This window comes from Phacochoerus africanus, chromosome 4 (genome assembly GCF_016906955.1).
Source record: "Phacochoerus africanus isolate WHEZ1 chromosome 4, ROS_Pafr_v1, whole genome shotgun sequence".
NCBI lineage: Eukaryota > Metazoa > Chordata > Mammalia > Artiodactyla > Suidae > Phacochoerus > Phacochoerus africanus.
Window position 1 is genome coordinate 67,929,912 of NC_062547.1, and position 20,523 is coordinate 67,950,434.

Consider the following 20,523-nt stretch of genomic DNA (forward strand, 5'->3'; position numbering starts at 1 on the left):
TTGCAGTGAGGGAAACGAAAGGGCTCATGACTTAGTTTGGGTAATTTATAAGGAAAGTGAGAAGAGTGTACTGATGGACTATACATAATCCTGGAGTGACTGATTTAAGTGTTAAATCCAAAATAATCTCCCAAATTCATTAGAGTTATACTGAGAGTAACAGTTGTGTAAACAAATGACAAAGAGCTATATGGGTCCATACATAACATGTAACTTCAGATTCAAAGCTTCCTGTGCATATTCGATTTTGCTACATTTTCCTGTCCTATGAACCAAAAGAACAAGACAGATATTGACATAAGGCTATTCTTCCAATAATCCTCCATAAGGCATTCTTGATATCTTTGTTCCTCAGGCTGTAGATGAAGGGGTTTAACATGGGGGTGACCATGGTGTACATCACCGTGGCCACCGAACCCTTTTGGGGGGAAGGAGAGACAGCTGAACTGAGGTACACCCCAAGACCTGTTCCATAAAATAAACAAACAACTGACAGGTGAGAGCCACAGATAGAAAAAACTTTGTACTTCCCACCTGTTGATGGGATTCTCAGAATGGAGGAAACAATTTGAGTATAAGAATAAAGGATCCCTGAGATGGGAATCCCACCAAAAATGGCACCAGTAAAATAGATTAATATGTTATCAATGGAGGTGTCAGAACAGGCAAGATGGAGAAGTTGAGGAGCATCACAAAAGAAATTAGGGATTTCCACATTTGTGCAGAAGTTAAGCTGTGAAATCATCAAGAAGTGAATCTGGGAGTCCAAAAAGCTGATGAAAAATGACACCAGAACCAAGAAGCCACATACGTTGGGCTTTATGATAACCAGGTAGTGCAGGGGGTAACAAATAGCCACAAACCGGTCATAGGCCATCACTGCCAGGAGTAGACTGTCCAAACAGCCAAAGAGGGAAAAAAAGGACACCTGAGTTAGGCAGCCTGCATAAGTGATGGATTTGCTGTGTGCCTGCATATTCACCAGCATCTTGGGGACTGTGGTGGTGATAAAACCAATGTCAGCCAAAGACAGATTGGAAAGGAAGAAGTACATGGGGGTGTGGAGGTGGGAATCAGAACTGACAGCCAGGATAATGAGCATGTTTCCAAGTATGGCAACCAGGTACATGCAGAGGAAGAGCCCAAGTATGAAGGGCTGAAGTTCTGGATCATCTGAGAGTCCCATGAGGAGGAATTCAGAGACATGTGTAAGATTCTGTAGTTCCATGTAGAAGAGACACCTGTTGAAGAAGAAGATATAGTTGGAGTTCTCTTGCAGTGTAGTGGGTTAAGGATCTTGCAATGTCTCTCTGGTATATTGGGCGACTATTATGCCACAGATTCTATCCCTAGCCCAGTTAATTCCACATGTTATAGGTGCAGCCAAAAACAAAAACAAAAAATGAACAAAACAAAAAAAGAAAACACCATAGAGAGAGATAGTTGGAGTAAACAAAACAATACACCCAGGTAAGTGTGATCACATTTTCGATTCACGTGATTCACAAGTAAAATATTCACACTTGAGGACCATACACCTCAGTACCTTCATCAAAATTTCTGTTTGAGTTCTTAAAACAATTTCCTTCTTCATGTCTGCATTATTCACCTGTTTCTGTACACAATCACATTAGAGATGTTAGGCTGAAGAATGTTATAGAAGCAAGGACTTTTTGAAATATATCTGAACACAGTAAAATATTGGCCCCATTTAAAATAAAGTAGAAAGAATATCCTCTTTAAGAAAAAAAATTATGGAGTTCCTGTCGTGGCTCAGTGGTTAACGAATCCATCTAGGAACCATGAGGTTGCAGGTTTGACCCCTGACCTTGTTCAGTGGGTTAAGGATCCGGCGTTGCCATGAGCTGTGGTGTAGGTCACAGACATGGCTTGGATCCTGCATTGCTGTGGCTGTGGCGCAGACCAGTGGCTACTGCTCTGACTAGACCCCTAGCCTTGGAACTCCATGTGCCACAGGAGTGGCCCTGGAAAAGGCAAAAAAGAAAAAAAAATTATTCTAATTCAATGACACTATGAAACACTCAAAAGTATTTAGAATGGATAAACAAAAAGGTCATTCTGTGTAGCACAGGGAACTTTATCCTGTCTTTGGGATAGACCATGATGGCAGACAATATGAGAAAAAGAATGAAATAATGCCATTTGCAGCAACATGGATGGAACTAGAGACTCTCATACTGAGTGAAGTAAGTCAGAAAGAGAAAGACAAATACCATATGATATCCCTTATATCTGGAATCTAATATATGACACAAAGGAAACATTCCACAGAAAAGGAACTCATGGACTTGGAGAATAGACTTGTTGTTGCCACGGGGGAGGGGGGAGGGAGTGAGATGGACAGGGTGCTTGTGATTAATAGATGCAGACTATTGCCTTTGGAGGGGATTAGCAATAAGATCCTGCTGTGTAGCACTGGAAACTATGTCTGGTCACTTATGATGGAGCATAATAATGGGAGAAAAAAAATGTGTACATGTATGTGTGACTGGGTCACTTTGCTGTACAGTAGAAAATTGACAGAACACTGTAAACCAGCTATAATGGAAAAAATAAAATTCATTATATAAAAAAGAAAAGTTTTGGGTATAAATAAAAGAAAAGTTTTGGGTATAAATCTAATGAAACATTGATGAAAGACATCAAAGAAGATCTAAATGAATGGAGAGATACACTGTGTTCATGGGAAAAAAAGAAAAAAAATATATGTATGTTATAACTGGGCCACTATAGGCTGTACAGAAGAAATTGACTTGACACTGTAAAGTAAGTATACCCTAATAAAATAAATTTAATAAAGTGGAAAAAATTAATAAATTTTAAAAAACAAAGTACTTAATCTTATACAAATTCTCTTGATTTGGAGTTTAACACTCAGGGAACCACAACTACATTAATGATCCTAAATTAAAATCAAGCAGTCATACTCTGGTTGTATTTTTATATGGCAATGATTTTCATGTTTATTTTTCATAATTTGGTTATGATGTCCATCTTTTATGGAGATCAGTTTTCACTTAAATGTGTAGGCCATCTGGTCAAACTATTAAAATATAATTCAAATATATAAATATTTGTTCTTGCTGGACTTCACATTCTGATAACTATGCTTTTGTTAAATGCACAAAATCATGCATCACTGAAGGTGGTATTAATTTATAGTGCACCAGTGATGAAGGAATAATTAAATTTTAATGAATATTCTGTACCTATTTTTCATTTTTTCATGTTTTTCTATTAATCTGTACTATTTCAGGGAAATGCCTGAGGTTGAGTTTGCTTTTTGCTATTTTTGCTTTTAGAGACTTGATAAAAATTCTTAAATATATCTATAATCCTAAACTTTCATGAAGGTTGATTTCTCATCAAATCCAACCTTCTTATGTACAGTTAAGAAATTTGTAATCAAATCCAGGCCTGAAACCTGAAGTTAAAAAATTTATGCCAGTTTAAGTGTTTCTTAAGTCAATCCTTCATTATTGGATTTCTCCTACATTTAGGTCCCTGACACCAATCAGGTATTCATTTCTCCTTGCGGGTCGAAACATGATTTATTTTGGGAAATGTGCAAATGGGAAAAGAACAGAAAAAATGTTATAAACATGTGATTATATTATTGAGTCAACCTTACAGGAAATTTGGCCCTTTGAGTTGAATCATTTGCAAAGTTTTTCTCCCATTCTGTGGATGGTCTTTTCTTTGTTTTAATGATTTCTTTTGCTGTGCAAAAGTTTTAGAGTTTAACTAGGTCCTGTTAGTTTATTTTGTTTTTTATTGCCATTATTCTAGGAGGTGGATCAAAAAAGATGTTGCCATGATTTATATCAAAGAGCATTCTGCCTATATTTCACTCTAAGTGTTTTTATAGTATCTTGCCTTACATTTAGGTCATTAATCCATTTTGACTTTTTTTTTTGTATGGTGTTAGAGTGTTCTAATATCAGTCTTTTATATGTAGCTATCCAGTTTTCCAAGAACTACTTACTGAAGAGAATATCTTTTCTCCTCTATGCTCTTGTTTCCTTTCTCATAGATTAGTTGACCATAGGTGTTTGGGTTCATTTCTGGGCTTTCTATCCTGTTTCATTGACCTATGTTTTTTTTTTTTTCATTTTTTTGTTTGTTTGTTTTTGTGCCAGTACCATATTATTTTGGCAACTCTAGTTTTGTAGTATAGTCTGAAGTCAAGGAGCCTGATTCTTCCATTTCTGTTTTTCTTTTTCAATACCACTTTGGCTCCTCAGGGTCTTTTGTATTTCCATACAAGTTTTAAAATGTTTTGTTCTCATTCTGTGAAGAATGTCATTAGTAGTTTGATAGGGGTTGCACTGAATCTATAGATTGCCTTGGTCATTTTGTCGACATTGAATCTTCCAATCTAAGATCATGGTATATCTTTCCATCTGTTTCTGTTTTATTCCTAGGTATTTTATTCTTTTGGATGCAATGGCAAATGCAATATATTTCTGTGTATTAATTTTGTATCCTGCAACTGTACCGAATTCATTGATGAGCTCTAACAGTTTTCTGGTAGTGTAGTGTGTAATCTCCAAAATATACAAACACTTTAGACAACTCAACAACAACCACGCACACACACAAACACAAAAATAATCCAATCAAAAATGGGCAGAAGATCTAAATAGACATTTATCCAAAGAAGACATACAGATGGTCAGTAGACACAACATTCATGTTGAGAATGAAAAATGTTCAGGGGAGTTCCCATCATGGGTCAGCAGAAATGAATCCAACTAGGAACCCTGAGATTGTGGGTTCAATCCCTGGCCTCACTCAGTGGGTTAAGGACCTGGCATTGCCATGAGCTGTAGTGTAGGTTGAAGGTGCAGCTCAGATCTGGCGATACTGTGGCTGTGGTGTAGGCTGGCAGATATAGCTCCAATTAGACCCCTAGCCTGGGAACCTCCATATGGCACAGGTGCAACCCTAAAAAGCAAAACAAACAAACAAAGTAAAAAAGAAAAAAAAGTTCAGCATTACCAATTGTTAGAGAAATTCAAATCAAAACTACAATGAGGTACCACTTTCCACTTGTCAGAATGGCCACAAATGTAAAAATAACAAATGTTGGATATATGTGTATGACTGGGTTACATTGCTGTAGAGTAGAAATTTATGGAACACTGTAAATCAGCTATAACGGAAAAAGAATCATAAAAAAGGAGTTCCCATTGTGGTGCAGAGGAAACGAATCTGACTAGGAACCATGAGGTTGTGGGTTCAATCCCTGGCCTTGCTCAGTGGGTTAAGGATCCAGCATTGCTGTGAGCTGTGGTGTATGTTGCAGACGTGGCTCGGATCCTGCACTGCTGTGGCTCTGGTGTAGGCTGGCAGCGACAGCTCTGATTAGACCCCTAGCCTGGGAACCTCCATATGCTGCCAATGTGGCCCTAAAAAGACCAAAAAAAAAAAAAGTCAAAGATGGTTTGCAAAATGGGAATTGTCCTTCACTATTAGTGGGAATGCAAATTGGTATAACCACTAAGGAAAACCATATGAGGGTTCCTTAGAGAACTAAATATACAGCTACCATATTACCTAGAAATCCCACTCCTGGACATATATCTGGACAAATTTATGATTCAAAAGACACATGCACCTCTATATTCATTGAAGTACTATTCACAATAACCAAGGGATGGAGAAACAAATCTAAGTGTCCATCGACAGAAAAAATGGATTGAGATGTGTTACATATATACCACAAAGTACTACTCATCAATTAAAAAAAAACAACATTGATGTAACTAAAGATTCACATACTAGGTGAACTAAGTAAGAAAAAGAAAAATGCCCATGATATCACTTATATGTCAAATATAAAATATGGAAAAATGAAACTACAAAACAGAAACAGACTCACAGACATAGAGAGGAAAGGAGGAAGGGAGAAGGAATGTGATGGACTGGGAGTTTTGGGCTGGTAGATACAAACTGTTACATTTAGTATGGATAATCAATGAGGTCCTATTGTATAGCACAGAAAACTGTATCCAGTCTCTTGGGAAGATGTATGAGAAAAAGAATATATTTTATATATATACATATATATATATATCCCTGGGTCTCTATGCTGTACAGCATAAATTGACACAACTCTATAAATCAAGTATACTCTAATAAAAATTTAAAAACTTGAATCAGAGCTTGAGTTGTAGTTGGAATAATGGGTTTATCAATGAAATACAATCCCAAGAAAGATTTAAGGACCTTTTATTCTATTGTACTACAGAGAGATAGACGCCCATCCCATCATGTCCAGGGAATTCATTCATAAAATATGTAGAAATGTTAATGTGTGTCTTAGTTCACACAATAAAATTCTCTTTCTCACTTTCTCTTTCTTTATAAAGAATATATCGCATTTTTATAATTGAATATTATAGATTCCATTAAGTAGAAAATCTATGACATAGATATACCCAAGCATTCTTTTATTATTTGTCCAATGCTGTGGGACATCTCTAGAAGGAAGAAACCACCCCTCATATGGAAGTCATACTGCCTAAGCTCTGTTTCAGAGAACCAAGGAGAGGTCTATTCAATACTTAATAATAACTGTTGTTTTGCTTGCAGCTTACTCTGTGCCAAGCAAGTACGGGCTTTGGGGAATCAGAAAAGAATGTGATTCTTTTTTTTTTTTTTACTGTTATTTGCCCCTATGTGTATTTATGAATTATGTTCTTCAGTTATGATACCTGTAAAACCAAATATTGAAATAGACTGAACTTAGATTTTGAGTTATCCAAAAGCATTAAAATAAGATTGTAAAAAATAATAATAAATATCCATTCAAAACGATGCTCTAAAATGTATTAAAATAGTAGTAAATAATTATAAACTATCAATTTAAAAATTTTAAAATTTAATATGTCTGGGGTATAGTTGATTTTATTTTATTTATTTTTTGTCTTTTTTTTTGTCTTTTCTAGGGCCACACCCATGGCATATGGAGGTTCCCAGGCTAGGGGTCCAGTCGAAGCTGTAGCCGCTGGCATATGCCACAGCCACAGCAATGTGGGATCCAAGCCACGTCTACAACTTACACCACAGCTCACAGGAATGTTGAATCCTTAACTCACTGAGCATGGCCAGGGATCAAACCTGCAACCTCATCATTCCTAGTTGGATTCGTTAACCACTGAGCCATGACGGGAACTCCTGTCTGGGGTATAGTTGATTTTAAAAAGAACCATGCCCTTGAAAAACAGACTTGTGGCTGCCTGATGGGAGAGGGAGGGAGTGGGAGGGATTGGGAGCTTGGGCTTATCAGACACAACTTAGAATAGATTTACAAGGAGATCTTGCTGAGTAGCATTGAGAACTATGTCTAGATACTCATGTTGTAACAGAACAAAGGGTGGGGAAAAATGTAATGTATACATGTAAGGATAACTTGATCCCCTTGCTGTACAGTGGGAAAATTAAAAAAAAAAGACCATGCCAGTCATAATCTTCTGAGACAAAGGTATGATTAAGGCATTATGGTTTCATGATCATAATGCCTTTGAGATCCATCAGTTTTATCAAGTGTATTAATGGTCTGTTCCTTTATATTATTGTTACCATAGTTTGTCTATTTTTATAGAGAGTCATTTGGATAGTTGCTTATTTGGGTCAATTATGAATAAAGAAATTATAACTAAAAAATAAATGAAAGTGATTCAGTTGTTTCCCTCCAGGCACTCAGAAACCACTTGTGTAAGAACAAATATAAAATGTTTTCTCAGGGCTCCAAAGAAAACCAAAACTTCATATTACTTAAATATATGGCACTTAATAATAATGATGATAATGCCAAAAATACTTACTGCAGACATCCATCTCATAGTTACTCATATATTCAGTATTTATTATGTTTACTGCTTAATCATCACAGTTGTATCCACTGGAGATCAATTCATATGATAATGTTGAGGCTCAGAGATCCTAAGAACTTGCCTTGGGTCACACAGATAATAAGTAGAACAGATGGATTTAAAATTAAATGGAGGGTCTCTGAAGCCCATTCACTGACCATGTCCACTGTTTTCTTCCACTTGAGAGTCTAAGCTGAGGTTCAGAGCTCCGTTTCCTAAGGTATATCTTTTAACTATGTCCTGTTTCCTAAGAATGTAACCTCACACTCTGAATTTATGTCTCCCTTAGAGATTGAAAGAAAATAAATTATAAGCATGAAAGAGGAAGTAGACAGTAAAACAAAATCAAGGAACAGGGCAAAGAAAGAGAGAGAGAGAGATGCCCTGAATTACTGTGTGTCAACAAGTTCTGTGACTTCCACCTATGGTCTCAGCTAACTTTCTATAACTTTTTTCTTTTGGGGGCCACACATGCAGCATGTGGAAGTTCCCAGTCCAGGGGTCAAATCAGAGCTGCAGATGCTGGCCTATACCACAGCCACGGCAACTCCAGATCCAAACTGTGTCTATGACCTAGACCACAGTTTGCAGCAATGCCAGACCCTTAACCCAATGAAGACCAGGGATTGTACCCACATCCTCATGGATACTAGTCTTGTTTGTTATCACTGAGGCACAATGAGAACTCCACTTCCTATAACTTATATAGTAGGTGACACCTGCTACTTTCTGCTGTGGTCTTATAGGAATTCCAAAACGAAGAGTATAGTAAACAGTGGATCTCTGCCAGTAGTGACAGAAAAGAGAAGTATCAGGTTGGACTGACAGATGAAAATATTGTCCAGATGCCCCATGAATGGAGTCTGACTTGGGTTCAAATCTGAGTTTACCCTTTCTATCCAAGACTCTAATTACATGTAATTACATATAAATGTTTTCCTGTCCTTAACTGTAAAATAATGATAATGCATGTTGCTTTTTTTTCAAGGAGGTTATAGAGATAAAAGTTAACAAGCTACATCAAAAAAGCTTATCTTAGAGTTCCCATCATGGCTTAGAGGGTTAAGAACATGGCACAGTGTCCACCAGGATGCAGGTTCAATCCCTGGCTTCACTCAGTGGGTTAAGGATCTGGCAGTTGACAGAGGCAGCTCCGATCTGGTGTTGCTGTAGCTATGGCCCAAGCCTGCAGCTGCAGCTCTGATTTTATCCCTAGCCAGGGAACTTCCATATGCTGCAGGTGCAGCCATAAAAAAATACTTATCTTCGAGCCTTGCACTTGGAAACCCTAGGTGAAAAGTTCATGATATTGTGATCAATGTCGTCATTTCCATCATTGTCGTCATCATCACTTTCATGATCATTTTGGTGCTTAGCAGATAGTATAGAAGGACATATTTCCAGCTGTCATGGGAGAGATGACTACAGGAGCTGGAGTCACTGCAGGATCAAAATAACATTGTTTGTGAGAGTTCCTGCACCCCCAACAGAACCAGGATTTAAACCTCACAGACCTCTAGCTGAAACATGGGATACTGATTCCTTCTGCTATGGCTGCCCTGCTTGGCCTGAGGATAAAGGGAAAAAAATGACCCTCCAGCCCTTCCTCCATCCATTTTCTCCCTGGGCACTCACCAGATGTTCTGCATCTCTGCTGGGGCACGACCAAAAAATGACGATCCCCAAACTCCTCTCCTGCCTGGTAAGTGATGAAAACTTAAGCTCTGTTCTCAGGACTGGCAAGAAGATAGACTCAGCTATGGGTCCTCTGATGCAGGCAATGAATGACTCTGGAAGGAGAAAATATACGTATGAAGCCCACTGGACTGGAACAAAAAACTGAAGAGCTGGGAAGCAAAGTGATTATTTACCATTGTGGGACCTTGGGGGCTCAATGCACAGAGCTCATAATTAGCCAAATAGGTCCAGGTTATCCCAGCCTCTGAGGACTTGCTGATATTAGTGAAAGAAGAAAAGGAGAAAAGTGAATATCCTTGGAAGAGTTTGGACCCTTCCTCATCTGAGGAGAAAGCTCAATCCTATGACCCACTTCTGACTTCCAAGTTATAGGGATTCTTACAAAAATCACACATATTTTAGCAATTAAAAAAACAACAAATCTGGGTTTAATAGATGCAAACTATCACCTTTTGAATGGATAAGCAATGAAGTCCTGCTGTATAGCACTGGGAAATATATCTAGTCACTTATGATGGGGGATAATGTGATAAAAAGAATGTATATATATATGGGTGACTGGGTCACTTTGCTGTACATTAGAAAATTGACAGAACACTGTAAACCAGCTATGATGGAAAAGATAAAAAATTATTTTAAGAAGAAAAACAAATAAATACCATATGCCTTAAATCTCCAAATCCATTAATAATAGTGAAATTTAGAGAGAATTAGGTATTTTATATTCAGAATCAGATATATTTCCTTTTTTAAGTTAAGATGTACATCTCCAAGGAGAACTAACTATTTTTCTTTTAATTGTCCTGGTTGACAATGTGAATTTTAGCACTGGAAATAGATTTGGGCATTGAAGGTGTATGTTTCTTGCTATTTGGAATGACAGCCCAGGTTCTCATTTTTCTGCTGAATTGATGTATATTGGTACATTAGACAACTATCTATTTTGATCTGTTTATCAGGAATTTGACTGCTTCAGTACTTCAGGAAGTCTCACAGAGTTATACATTCAAAATGTAGGCCAGTATTATGGAGTACAGTATGGAGTTTCTTTAAAAAACTAAAAATAGTATTAGCATGTGATCATGAAGTCTCATTCCTGGGCGTTTATCAGAGAAAACAATAATTTGAAAAGATGCATGTACCCATATGTTCATAGCAGCTCTATTTACAATATCCATGGAAGCAACCTAAATGTCCATCAATAGATAAATGGGTAAAGAAGATGTAGCATATATATATATATATATATATATATATATATATAGTGTGTGTGTGTGTGTACACACACACAGGTACACATGCAATGGAATATTACTCAGCCATAAAAAGTAATGAGATAATGTTATCTGCAGCAACATGGCTGGACCTAGAAATTTTTATAGTAAGTGAAGCAAGCCAGAGGAAGACATATATTATATGACATCATTTATATGTTGAATCTAAAAAAGATAAAAATGATCTTATTTACAAAACAGAAGTAGACTCACAGACATAGAAAACAAACTTATGGTTACTGAAGGGGATAGGGGGATAAGTCAGGAGTTTGTTAACATACACGTACTACCATATATAAAATAGATAACCAACAAGGACCTATGGTATAGCATGGGGAACTACACTCAATAATTTTTAATAGCCTATAAAAGGAAAGAATCTGAAAAGGAATGGATATATGTATATGTATAGCTGAATCACTTTGTGTACACTTGAAACTGTACATCAACCATTCATCCATAAAATAAACGATAAATAAATAAAATGTAGGCTGGGACTGCAGCCATATCAATGCTTGACTGAAAGAGGATATGATTCAAAATTTACCTATATGGCAAAGGGAGGATCTAGTTCCTTTTGGGCAGTTGGCCATAAGCATCCCTCAGTTTCCTTCCACATGGACTTCTCTAGGACACAGGACCACATGTGAGAGCTGAAAGCAGAAGAGGGCTAGCAAGTTGAAGGTCTGAGTATTTACTCATTAATGTTGGAAAGACACACCAATATTTTTCTAAATATATTTCATTGGATATAAGTCACTAGCTCTAGCCAACACCCACATACATTTGTCTATAAAAGGTCATTAACACAGGTGAGGGAGTTCCTGTTGTGGCTCAGCAGGTTGTGAACCTTGCCTGTATCCGTGAGGATGTGGGTTCAATCCCAGGCCTTGCTCAGTGGGTTAAAGGATTTGGCATTGCCGTGAACTGTGGCATAGTTTACAGGTGTGGCTTGGATCTGGCACTGCTGTGGCATAGGCTGGTGGCTGCAGCTCTGATTCCACCCCTAGCCTAAGAACTTCCATACACTGCATGTGCAGCCCTAAAAAGAAAAGAAAAAAGAAAAACAGGTGAAAGTGCTAATTAGGAGCATCTTAGAAGCTGCTCATCACAAAGATTTCATCTTCTATCAGAAATTTGGGCTCTACATACAAGACTACAGAGATATCCCTCTGCTTTTCAACATAGTCCCCAGCTCTTTGGAGTTCCGTGTTGGCTCAGCAGGTTAAGAAACCACCACTTTTATAGCTGTGGCTCAAGTCACTGCTGTCGCACAAGTGTGATCCTTGGCCTGGAAACTTCTGCATGCCATGTGCGTGGCAAAAAAAAAAAAAAAAGGCAATTACAGCATAGTCTCCAACTCTTCACATCACCAACTTCTTAAAAAAACTTTCCTAGAGAAGAACTGGTAAGTGAAAGAATTTGTTCTGTTGTACGTTCTTCTGAAGATCCCACCATGCTGCTCCTGGCCATGTCATAAGAAGTCTTCCCGGTTTCTCTTAAATAGAGAAATCTCCCAAAGATTTCTCCCAAAATCTTCCATGTTGGAAATAAGTGTCACATACCCTTGGAAAGATTTCTTGCTTATCTCAAGGTGACCCACCTATAGAATAACATAGAGATGCTGAGATGTTCACTGCTGTCTCAGTAGCACTGATCAGCAGTGGTCTTGCAGTGAAGATTGATTTGCATGGTGATGATAATTATGGGGCCATCCTCATGTCTTGAAGTTCAAAGTCTTCACAGTAGTTGGACTCATTTATAATTTAAACTTTTTGTGGCATCACAATTCAGGTAACTTTTAATTTTGAAATTATCTTATCTTTTTTTTTTATTTTTTAATACCTTTCTGTGTATGGGGGTTGTAGAGAGGTAGAGGGTTAGTTCATAATGTACTTGTTTATATGTTTTCTGTATTAGAGCCATATGTTGAAAGAGACATTTAAATTTTTAAAGAAAAAAACAATAGAATCATTTTATCTTTGCTAACAGAAGCCACAGCCCTTTCATGACCAATTCAACAAGAGTCTCTAGAGGTTTCGGCTTTCTGCTCAACTAGAAAGGGCTCATCTCTCTACAAATGTATACTTCTTAGGATCTTTATTTGAACTCCTGAGGTCTTTTTTTTTTCTTTTTATGGCTGAAACTATGGTAAATGGAAGTTCCTGGGCCAGGAGTTGAATTGGAGCTGCAACTGCTGGCCTACACCACAGCCACAGCAATGCCAGACCGAAGCCACATCTGTGACTTATGCTGCAGCTTGCAGATCCTTAACCCACTGAGTGAGGAGAAATTGAACCCACATCCTCATGGAGACAACATGAGGTCTGTAACCCTCTGAGCCACAACAGGAACTCCTTGATGTCTTTTTTAAAATGTGGTTTTTGTCTTATAGAGTGAGATAAAGTCAAGTGCATGGAAATCATCATTTCTGGAAACCTCTATATCTTCTCTTTGCAGCCCACCTGGCTCAGATCTCTCTACATGAGGAACTCAGAGATTGGTTTCTAATTAATGGATATAAAGAACGCTTGATTATTTACTCATTATAACTGGATATGAGAGAAAGTATGCTAATTATGTGTGTGTGCATAAGTGGCAGAAGAACAATTTAGGAGCCCAAATGACCAAATAGCAGAAGTAAAGAGAGGATTGGAGAAGAAGGTGTGAGGGCTGAGACATTTTAAAATGCTTGGGGAAGAAGAAAAATCTAATATTTAAGAGAAATCATTTCTTAGTGGGAGGTTTCAAACAGGTACTAGTTCATTGTTAGTGAAATTCATAGGTAGTTTAGGTCCACGGTAAAAGTCAGGGTAAATTACTGTACTGACCTATATGGGAAAAGAATCCGAAAAGGAATTGATAGATATAGATATAGATATAGATATAGATATAGATATAGATATAGATAGATATAGATATATCTGATTCATTTTGCAGTACACCTGAAACTAACACAACATTTAAGTCAACTATACTCCAAGAAAATATTTTATTATTTATTTATTTATTTATTTATTTATTTAATATTTTTTTTATTTTCCCACTGTACAGCAAGGGGGTCAGGTTATCCTTACATGTATACTTTACAATTACATTTTTTCCCCCACCCTTTCTTCTGTTGCAACATGAGTATCTAGACATAGTTCTCAATGCTATTCAGCAGGACAAGAAAATATTTTAAAGGCCGAGTAATTTAAACCTGTTCCTGGACAGATCTTCAAAAAGCCCTGATTGCTATCTCAGAAACAATGTGTAGCATCTCTAAAGGGAAGGTTGAGATGACCATAGATACCTAGGTATGTAGCAGAGAACAGAGTGACCCCAAATCTGTGATCATGATGGAAAAGAAAGATGCATTGTTATAAAGTGAATCCTAATGAGGTGGTTACTAGTGAAAGGAAAGGTTTCTGCTTTGCTGAGGGTGTGATCCTTTGCTGTCCTTGAGTAATAAAAATTAAGATAAGATTATACATAAGGACTAGGGTGACAATTATCTACAGGCACAATTAGAACCACACAGCAACTGGATCTACCACACCAGTATTTACACTTCAACTTCATATCCAAAACTAAGCCATATCATTACAATCACCCTTATTTTTATAGGCTAAGCTCACTTTGAAATTTTCAGTTGCCTCTCACAATGTAGCATTATCCCCCATACTATGATTTATTAGTCAGGGTTCAATCAAGAGAAAAGAAATCACACTAGTTATTTTAGTGGTAATAATTTAATATTGGTAATTATTGAGAGATGAAAGGCACACAAGAAAAGACATTGTAACACAGAGTGTTCACTGAAGGAAGTGGTGACAATGCCATAGGTTAAGGGGTATGGGGAAAAGTTGGGTGATAGGGAAGGGTGACTTTTCCCAAACATGAATGAGAAGGAACTAAGAGAAACGAGACGGAAATTCAGAACAGCAGTCTAAAAATGCTTGGTCCCCACCATAGTATCACAACTTAAAGTACTAAAGGGTAAGTTTGGAGGAGAAAAACAGTACCTAAATAACCAGCTCATATGTCCAGCTATAGAGTGTGGAGAGCGAAGACATGTGAAAAAACATTATCAGAAATATTGAGAAAAATCACATTGGTCTTGCTAAGGTAAATACTCTATCTTCTTCTTTATGAATTCTGATTACCTTAAGATCTTCAGGATCTAACTATGAACAGTAAAGGGCCCAAGACATACAAGCTGTCATCGAATGAAAAGTCTGACAGAATTCAATAATCCTCAACATTGGCTTCACATAGACTCACTTGGTCATGCTCTGGACTTCCCTTGTGGTGCAGTGGATTAAGGATCCAGTATTGTCACTGCAGTAGCCCAGATCACTGCTGTGGTACAGGTTCAATCCCTGGCCCAGGAAATTCTACATGTCACAGACACAGCCAAAAAAAAAATCAGTCATGCCCTTTTTGCTCTCTAATCTAATTAAATCTTTGTTTTCTTTTTTTGTAATTCATATATTAGTTTAAGGCGTACAACACAGTGATTCAGTTATACATAATGAGAGATATATATTGTTTTCCAGATTCTTTTCCCTTATGATTATTATAAGAGATTGAATAGAGTTTGCAGTGCTGTACAATAGATCCTTGTTTAACTATTTTGTACGTAGCCATGTGTATCTGTTAATCCTAACCTCCCAAATTATCCCTCCCCTCCCCCATGCCTCCCTTTTGTAATCATAAATTTGTTTTGTGTGTCTGAAATCATGTTTAATTTGATGTTTGGAAGAAGGAGAAGGAGATGAAGAAGAAGAAGAGAAGAAGGAAAAGAAGAAGAAGGAAGAAAGGAAGAGGAGGAGAGGAGAAGGAGGAAAAAGAGGAGGAAGGGGAAGGGGAAGAGGAAGAGGAATAAGAGGAGGAGGAAGACGAAGAGGAAGAAGAATAAAAAGGGGAAATGGGAATGGAAAAGAAAGGAAGGGAAAGGGGAAGAGAGGATAGGGAAAGGATGATAAAAATGGAGCAGAAATAGAAGAAAGCAGAAACTAAATAACGCCTACAATCTTGCCCAAATTACAGTCAATAAACATAAGCATCAAAAAGCATCTGAGCTGTAGGGTGACTTGGCTTCTTCCTCCACCAGCCAGTTTTCATGTTCCTTGCTGATCCTAAGGGTCATGGCTCTCCTCACCAAATATAATTCTGCTGTTTTAGATTTGTTTTCTCTGCACAGTGGCCTGTGGATGAGAGCCAATTCCATTAAGAGTTCAACTAAAGAAAGAGCATCCCCTCCAATCTTGGAAGAAAAACTAGTGATGTGATGATTGATCTCTTACATTTTACTTTAGAATGAAAAGGTTTTTAAAAGCCAATCCGTGGAGTTCCCATCAAGGCACAGTGGAAACAAATCCAGCTGGGAACCATGGGGTTGTGGGTTCAATCCCTGGCCTCACTCAGTGAGTTAAGGATGTGGTGTTGCCATGAACTGTGGTGTAGAACGCAGATGCAGCTCAGATCCTGTATTGCTGTGGCTGTGGCAGAGGCCGGCAGCTACAGCTCTGATTGGACCCCTGGCCTGGAAACCTCCATATGCTGCAGGTGTGGCCCTAAAAAGACAAAAAGACAAAAAAATTTAAAAATTAAAAAAATAAAATCCAATCCAAGTAAATTTTAATCCACGGTGGTGGGACTCAGGCAGGAGGATTTTTAAAGTTTATCAGATGCTTCCAATATGAAGCCAAGATTGAGAACAAGTGACATATATTCCCCCATATACCTTCATCAATAGATTTGACTGAAGCCAAAGTTTTATAGAAAATAGTCTTGGGTAGTTCAAATGATTGAAAATTTTATATACAGAATTCTCACTGTGGCTCAGCAGGTTAAGGACACAATGTGGCCTCTGTGAAGATATGGATTCAATCCCTGGTCTCAATCAGGGGGTTAAGGATCCAGTGTTGCTCTAAGCTGCAGGGGAGGTCGCAGATGCAGCTCAGATCCAGTGTTCTTTGGCTGTGGCATAGGCTGATGTAGTAGCTCTGATTCACTCTCACCTTGAGAACTTCCATATGAGGTATGTAGGGCTGTCAAAAGGAAAAAAAGAAAAAGAAAATTCTATGTACATTTTATTTTATTTATTTTATTTTCCCACTGTACAGCAAGGGGATCAAGTTCTCCTTACATGTATACATTTCTTTTCCCCACCTTTTTTTTCTGTTGCAACATGAGTATCTAGACATAGTTCTCAATGCTACTCAGCAGGATCTCCTTGTAAATCTATTCTAAGTTGTGTCTGATAAGCCCAAGCTCCCGATCCCTCCCACTCCCTCCCCCTCCCATCAGGCAGCCACAAGTCTCTTCTCCAAGTCCATGATTTTCTTTTCTGAGGAGATGTTCATTTGTGCTGGATATTAGATTCCAGTTATAAGTGATATCATATGGTATTTGTCATTGTCTTTCTGGCTCGCTTTACTCAGGATGAGATTCTCTAGTTCCATCCATGTTGCTGCAAATGGCATTATGTCATTCTTTTTTATGGCTGAGTAGTATTCCATTGTGTATATATACCACATCTTCCAAATCCAATCCTCTGTTGATGGACATTTGGGTTGTTTCTATGTCCTGGGTATCGTGAATAGTGCTGCAATGAACATGCGGGTGCATGCGTCTCTCTTAAGTAGTGTTTTGTCCGGATAGATGCCCAAGAGTGGGATTGTGGGGTCATATGGAAGTTCTATGTATAGATCTCTAAGGTATCTCCAAACGGTTCTCCATAGTGGCTGTACCAGTTTACATTCCCACCAACAGTGCAGGAGGGTTCCCTTTTCTCCACACCCCCTCCAGCACTTGTTATTTGTGGACTTATGAATGATGGCCATTCTGACTGTTGTGAGGTGGTATCTCATGGTAGTTTTGATTTGGATTTCTCTAAGAATCAGGGATGTTGAGCATTTTTTCATGTGTTTGCTGGCCATCTGTATCTCTTCCTTGGAGAAATGTCTATTCAGGTCTTTTGCCCAATTTTCCATTGATTGATTGGCTTTTTTGCTGTTGGGTTGTATAAGTTGATTATATATTCTAGAGATTAAGCCCTTGTCCATTGCATCATTTAAAACTAGAAAATTCTTTATACATTTTAAAACAATTGTGAATTTCTGCAGAATGCTGGGTCATAGGTGTCAAATGCAGAAGATTCCATTGATGTAATGGAATTCACTCACGCAGTGATTTTAACATACATAAGAGCCAGAATAGGTAAAAATATCAATTCATTTTTCTGATATGGGGTATTACAAACTATTGAGTAGTTTTTCCTATGCTACACAGTAGGTTTTCATTAATCATCTTTTTTTACAGTAATGTGTATATATTATTCTCACCCACTTAAAACTAATACAACATGGCAAATCAACTTTACTTCAATAAAATTAAACTTTAAAAAAGATCAAGAATGGTCTCTTAATCCCATCAAACATATGCCCATGTAGGAAATGTTTAGATATTATAAATATGATAAATAATGTGAGCTGCAAAACCTATATGATCCAACAAACATATCTGCCAATTGCAGATGTTTTGTGTGCAATTATTTTTAAACAGCAGATAAAAAAAAATGGCCAAGTATTGAAATTAGGTTCTTCTGTTGAAGAGCTTCTGTAAGGCCCTTTTGATTTCCCTGTTCCTCAGGCTGTAGATGAAGGGGTTCAGCATGGGGGTCACCACTGTGTACACCACTGAGGCCACTGCATCATTTCTGGGAGAATGTGAGACAGCTGAGCTGAAGTACACCCCAATACCTGTTCCATAAAATAAACAAACAACAGCCAGGTGAGAGCCACAGGTGGAGAACGCTTTGTACCTCCCACCTGATAAGGGGCCTCTCAGAATGGAGGGAAGTATTTGTGAATAAGAGAAAAGGATGCCTGAAAGGGGAATTCCACCAAAGATGGCACCAATGAAGTACATCATTACTTTATGGGTGGAGGTATCATCACAGGCAAGCTTGAGGAGTTGAGGAGGGTCACAGAAGAAATGAGGAATTTCCACTTTGGTACAAAAGGTAAGATGTGACATCATCACACAGTGCAGCTGGGAGTCCAAAAGACTGAACAGAAAAGACCCCAGGACCAGCAGGCTACAGAGGCGGGGGTTCATGATGACCTGGTAGTGCAGGGGATAACAGATAGCTACAAACCGATCGTAGGCCATGACACTCAGAAGTGCACTGTCCAAACATCCGAAAAGATTAAAGAGAGACAACTGAATCAGGCATCCCATATAGGAGATGACTCTGCTGTGAGTCTGAATGTCCAAAATCATCTTTGGGACCGTGGTAGAGGTAAAGCCGATGTCAGCCATGGACAGAATGGAGAGGAAGAAGTACATGGGGGTGTGGAGGTGGGAGTCAGAGCTGGTTGTCAGGATGATGAGTAGATTCCCCAGCACGGTGACCAGGTACATGGACAGGAACAGGAGGAAAGTTAGAGGCTGCAGTTCTGGATCCTCTGAGAGCCCTAGGAGGAGGAATTCCAAGACACCGGTGAAATTCTGTGGTTTCGTGGAGCAGAGGCACTTTCTGAGAAATAAATGAGAGTTGATATAAAAGGAAACAATATACATGTACCCATTGTGTGTCTACTTCAGAGTCAAGAAATTCATAAATAAAATATTCAATTTAGGACCATAGCTCTTTAGTAATATTTCTTTGTCATAACAAACCCACCCTTCTTAACCCACCCTTCTTAGAACTTCTTTTCTCTCTGGCTTTTTCTCCATACATCTGTTATTACACGTATCACATTGGAAAGAATAGGCTAAAGAACTTAAGAGGAGTAAGGATATTTAGAAATGAAAAAAACTCCGTAAGTAATGAATGGCCAACAGGGACTTGCTTTATAGCACAGAGAATTCTACCAAATATTCTGTGATAACCAATGTGGGAAAAGAAGCTGAAAGAGAATGGATGTGTGTACATGTATAACTGAATCACTTTGTTGTATGTCAGAACTTATCACAACTTTGTAAATCAACTATACCTCAATAAAATTTTAAAACATAAAAAAACACCAGAAGCACACTGAAATACCAGTTCCCATTCTTTCAAGGAAACCAGAGGAATAAGAAATATCCTTTCCTCTAAAAAAAAAAAACCTAATTAAAGGACATTAATAGGCAGTCGTATATATTTTATCCAAATTAGGTACAATTAATTTCCTTGATTTGAAATATTTATAATACTCCACGAGCTATGTAATAAAGTGTGTGGCTCTAGTTTTTGTGTGTGTGATGTTTGGTTGCTGGCAGATTTTAAGCTACACTTTTTTGTGTGTTTTTGTTGTTGTTGTTGATGTTGTTGTTTCGGGGTTTGGGAGGTTTGCTATTTTTAACTTTTTAAAGTTAAAGCATAATTGATTTATAATGTTTTTTTAATTTCTGCTGTACAGCCATATGACCCAGTCATACATATATTTATGTGTGTGTGTGTGTGCGTATATATATATATATGTATATATATATACAGATAACATTCTTTTTCTCATGTGATCTTCCAACATGTTTTATCCCAAGAGATTGGATGTAGATCCCTATACAAGCTATACTGTAGGATTAAGCTATACTTTTCTCTCTTCCCCTCCTGCTCAACTTCTGGGTAAGCTTATGATAAAGTCCACGTCCTCCTTCCTTTGGTGATATTG

The 20,523-nt window shown here is 37.8% G+C and overlaps 2 protein-coding genes across 2 annotated transcripts; both read right to left on the reverse strand.

The window, feature by feature from the left end:
• Window positions 1-265: 265 nt before the first annotated feature.
• Window positions 266-1,261, reverse strand: LOC125124658 (olfactory receptor 7E24-like). Its single transcript, XM_047774701.1, has one exon. It carries the CDS (start codon window positions 1,226-1,228, stop codon window positions 266-268), a length of 963 nt encoding a protein of 320 aa, XP_047630657.1. The 5' UTR covers window positions 1,229-1,261.
• A 17,196-nt stretch (window positions 1,262-18,457) lies between these two features.
• On the reverse strand, window positions 18,458-19,405 carry LOC125124275 (olfactory receptor 18-like). Its single transcript, XM_047774422.1, has one exon. The coding sequence runs from the start codon at window positions 19,286-19,288 to the stop codon at window positions 18,458-18,460; it is 831 nt and encodes a 276-aa protein (XP_047630378.1). The 5' UTR covers window positions 19,289-19,405.
• Between the last annotated feature and the right edge of the window lie 1,118 nt (window positions 19,406-20,523).

What these genes read in the sequence shown, in the direction of transcription:
- LOC125124658 (XM_047774701.1), bottom strand. Translation starts at nt 1,228, where the DNA reads ATGGAACTACAGAATCTTACACATGTCTCTGAATTCCTCCTCATGGGA.
- LOC125124275 (XM_047774422.1), bottom strand. Translation starts at nt 19,288, where the DNA reads ATGTACCTGGTCACCGTGCTGGGGAATCTACTCATCATCCTGACAACC.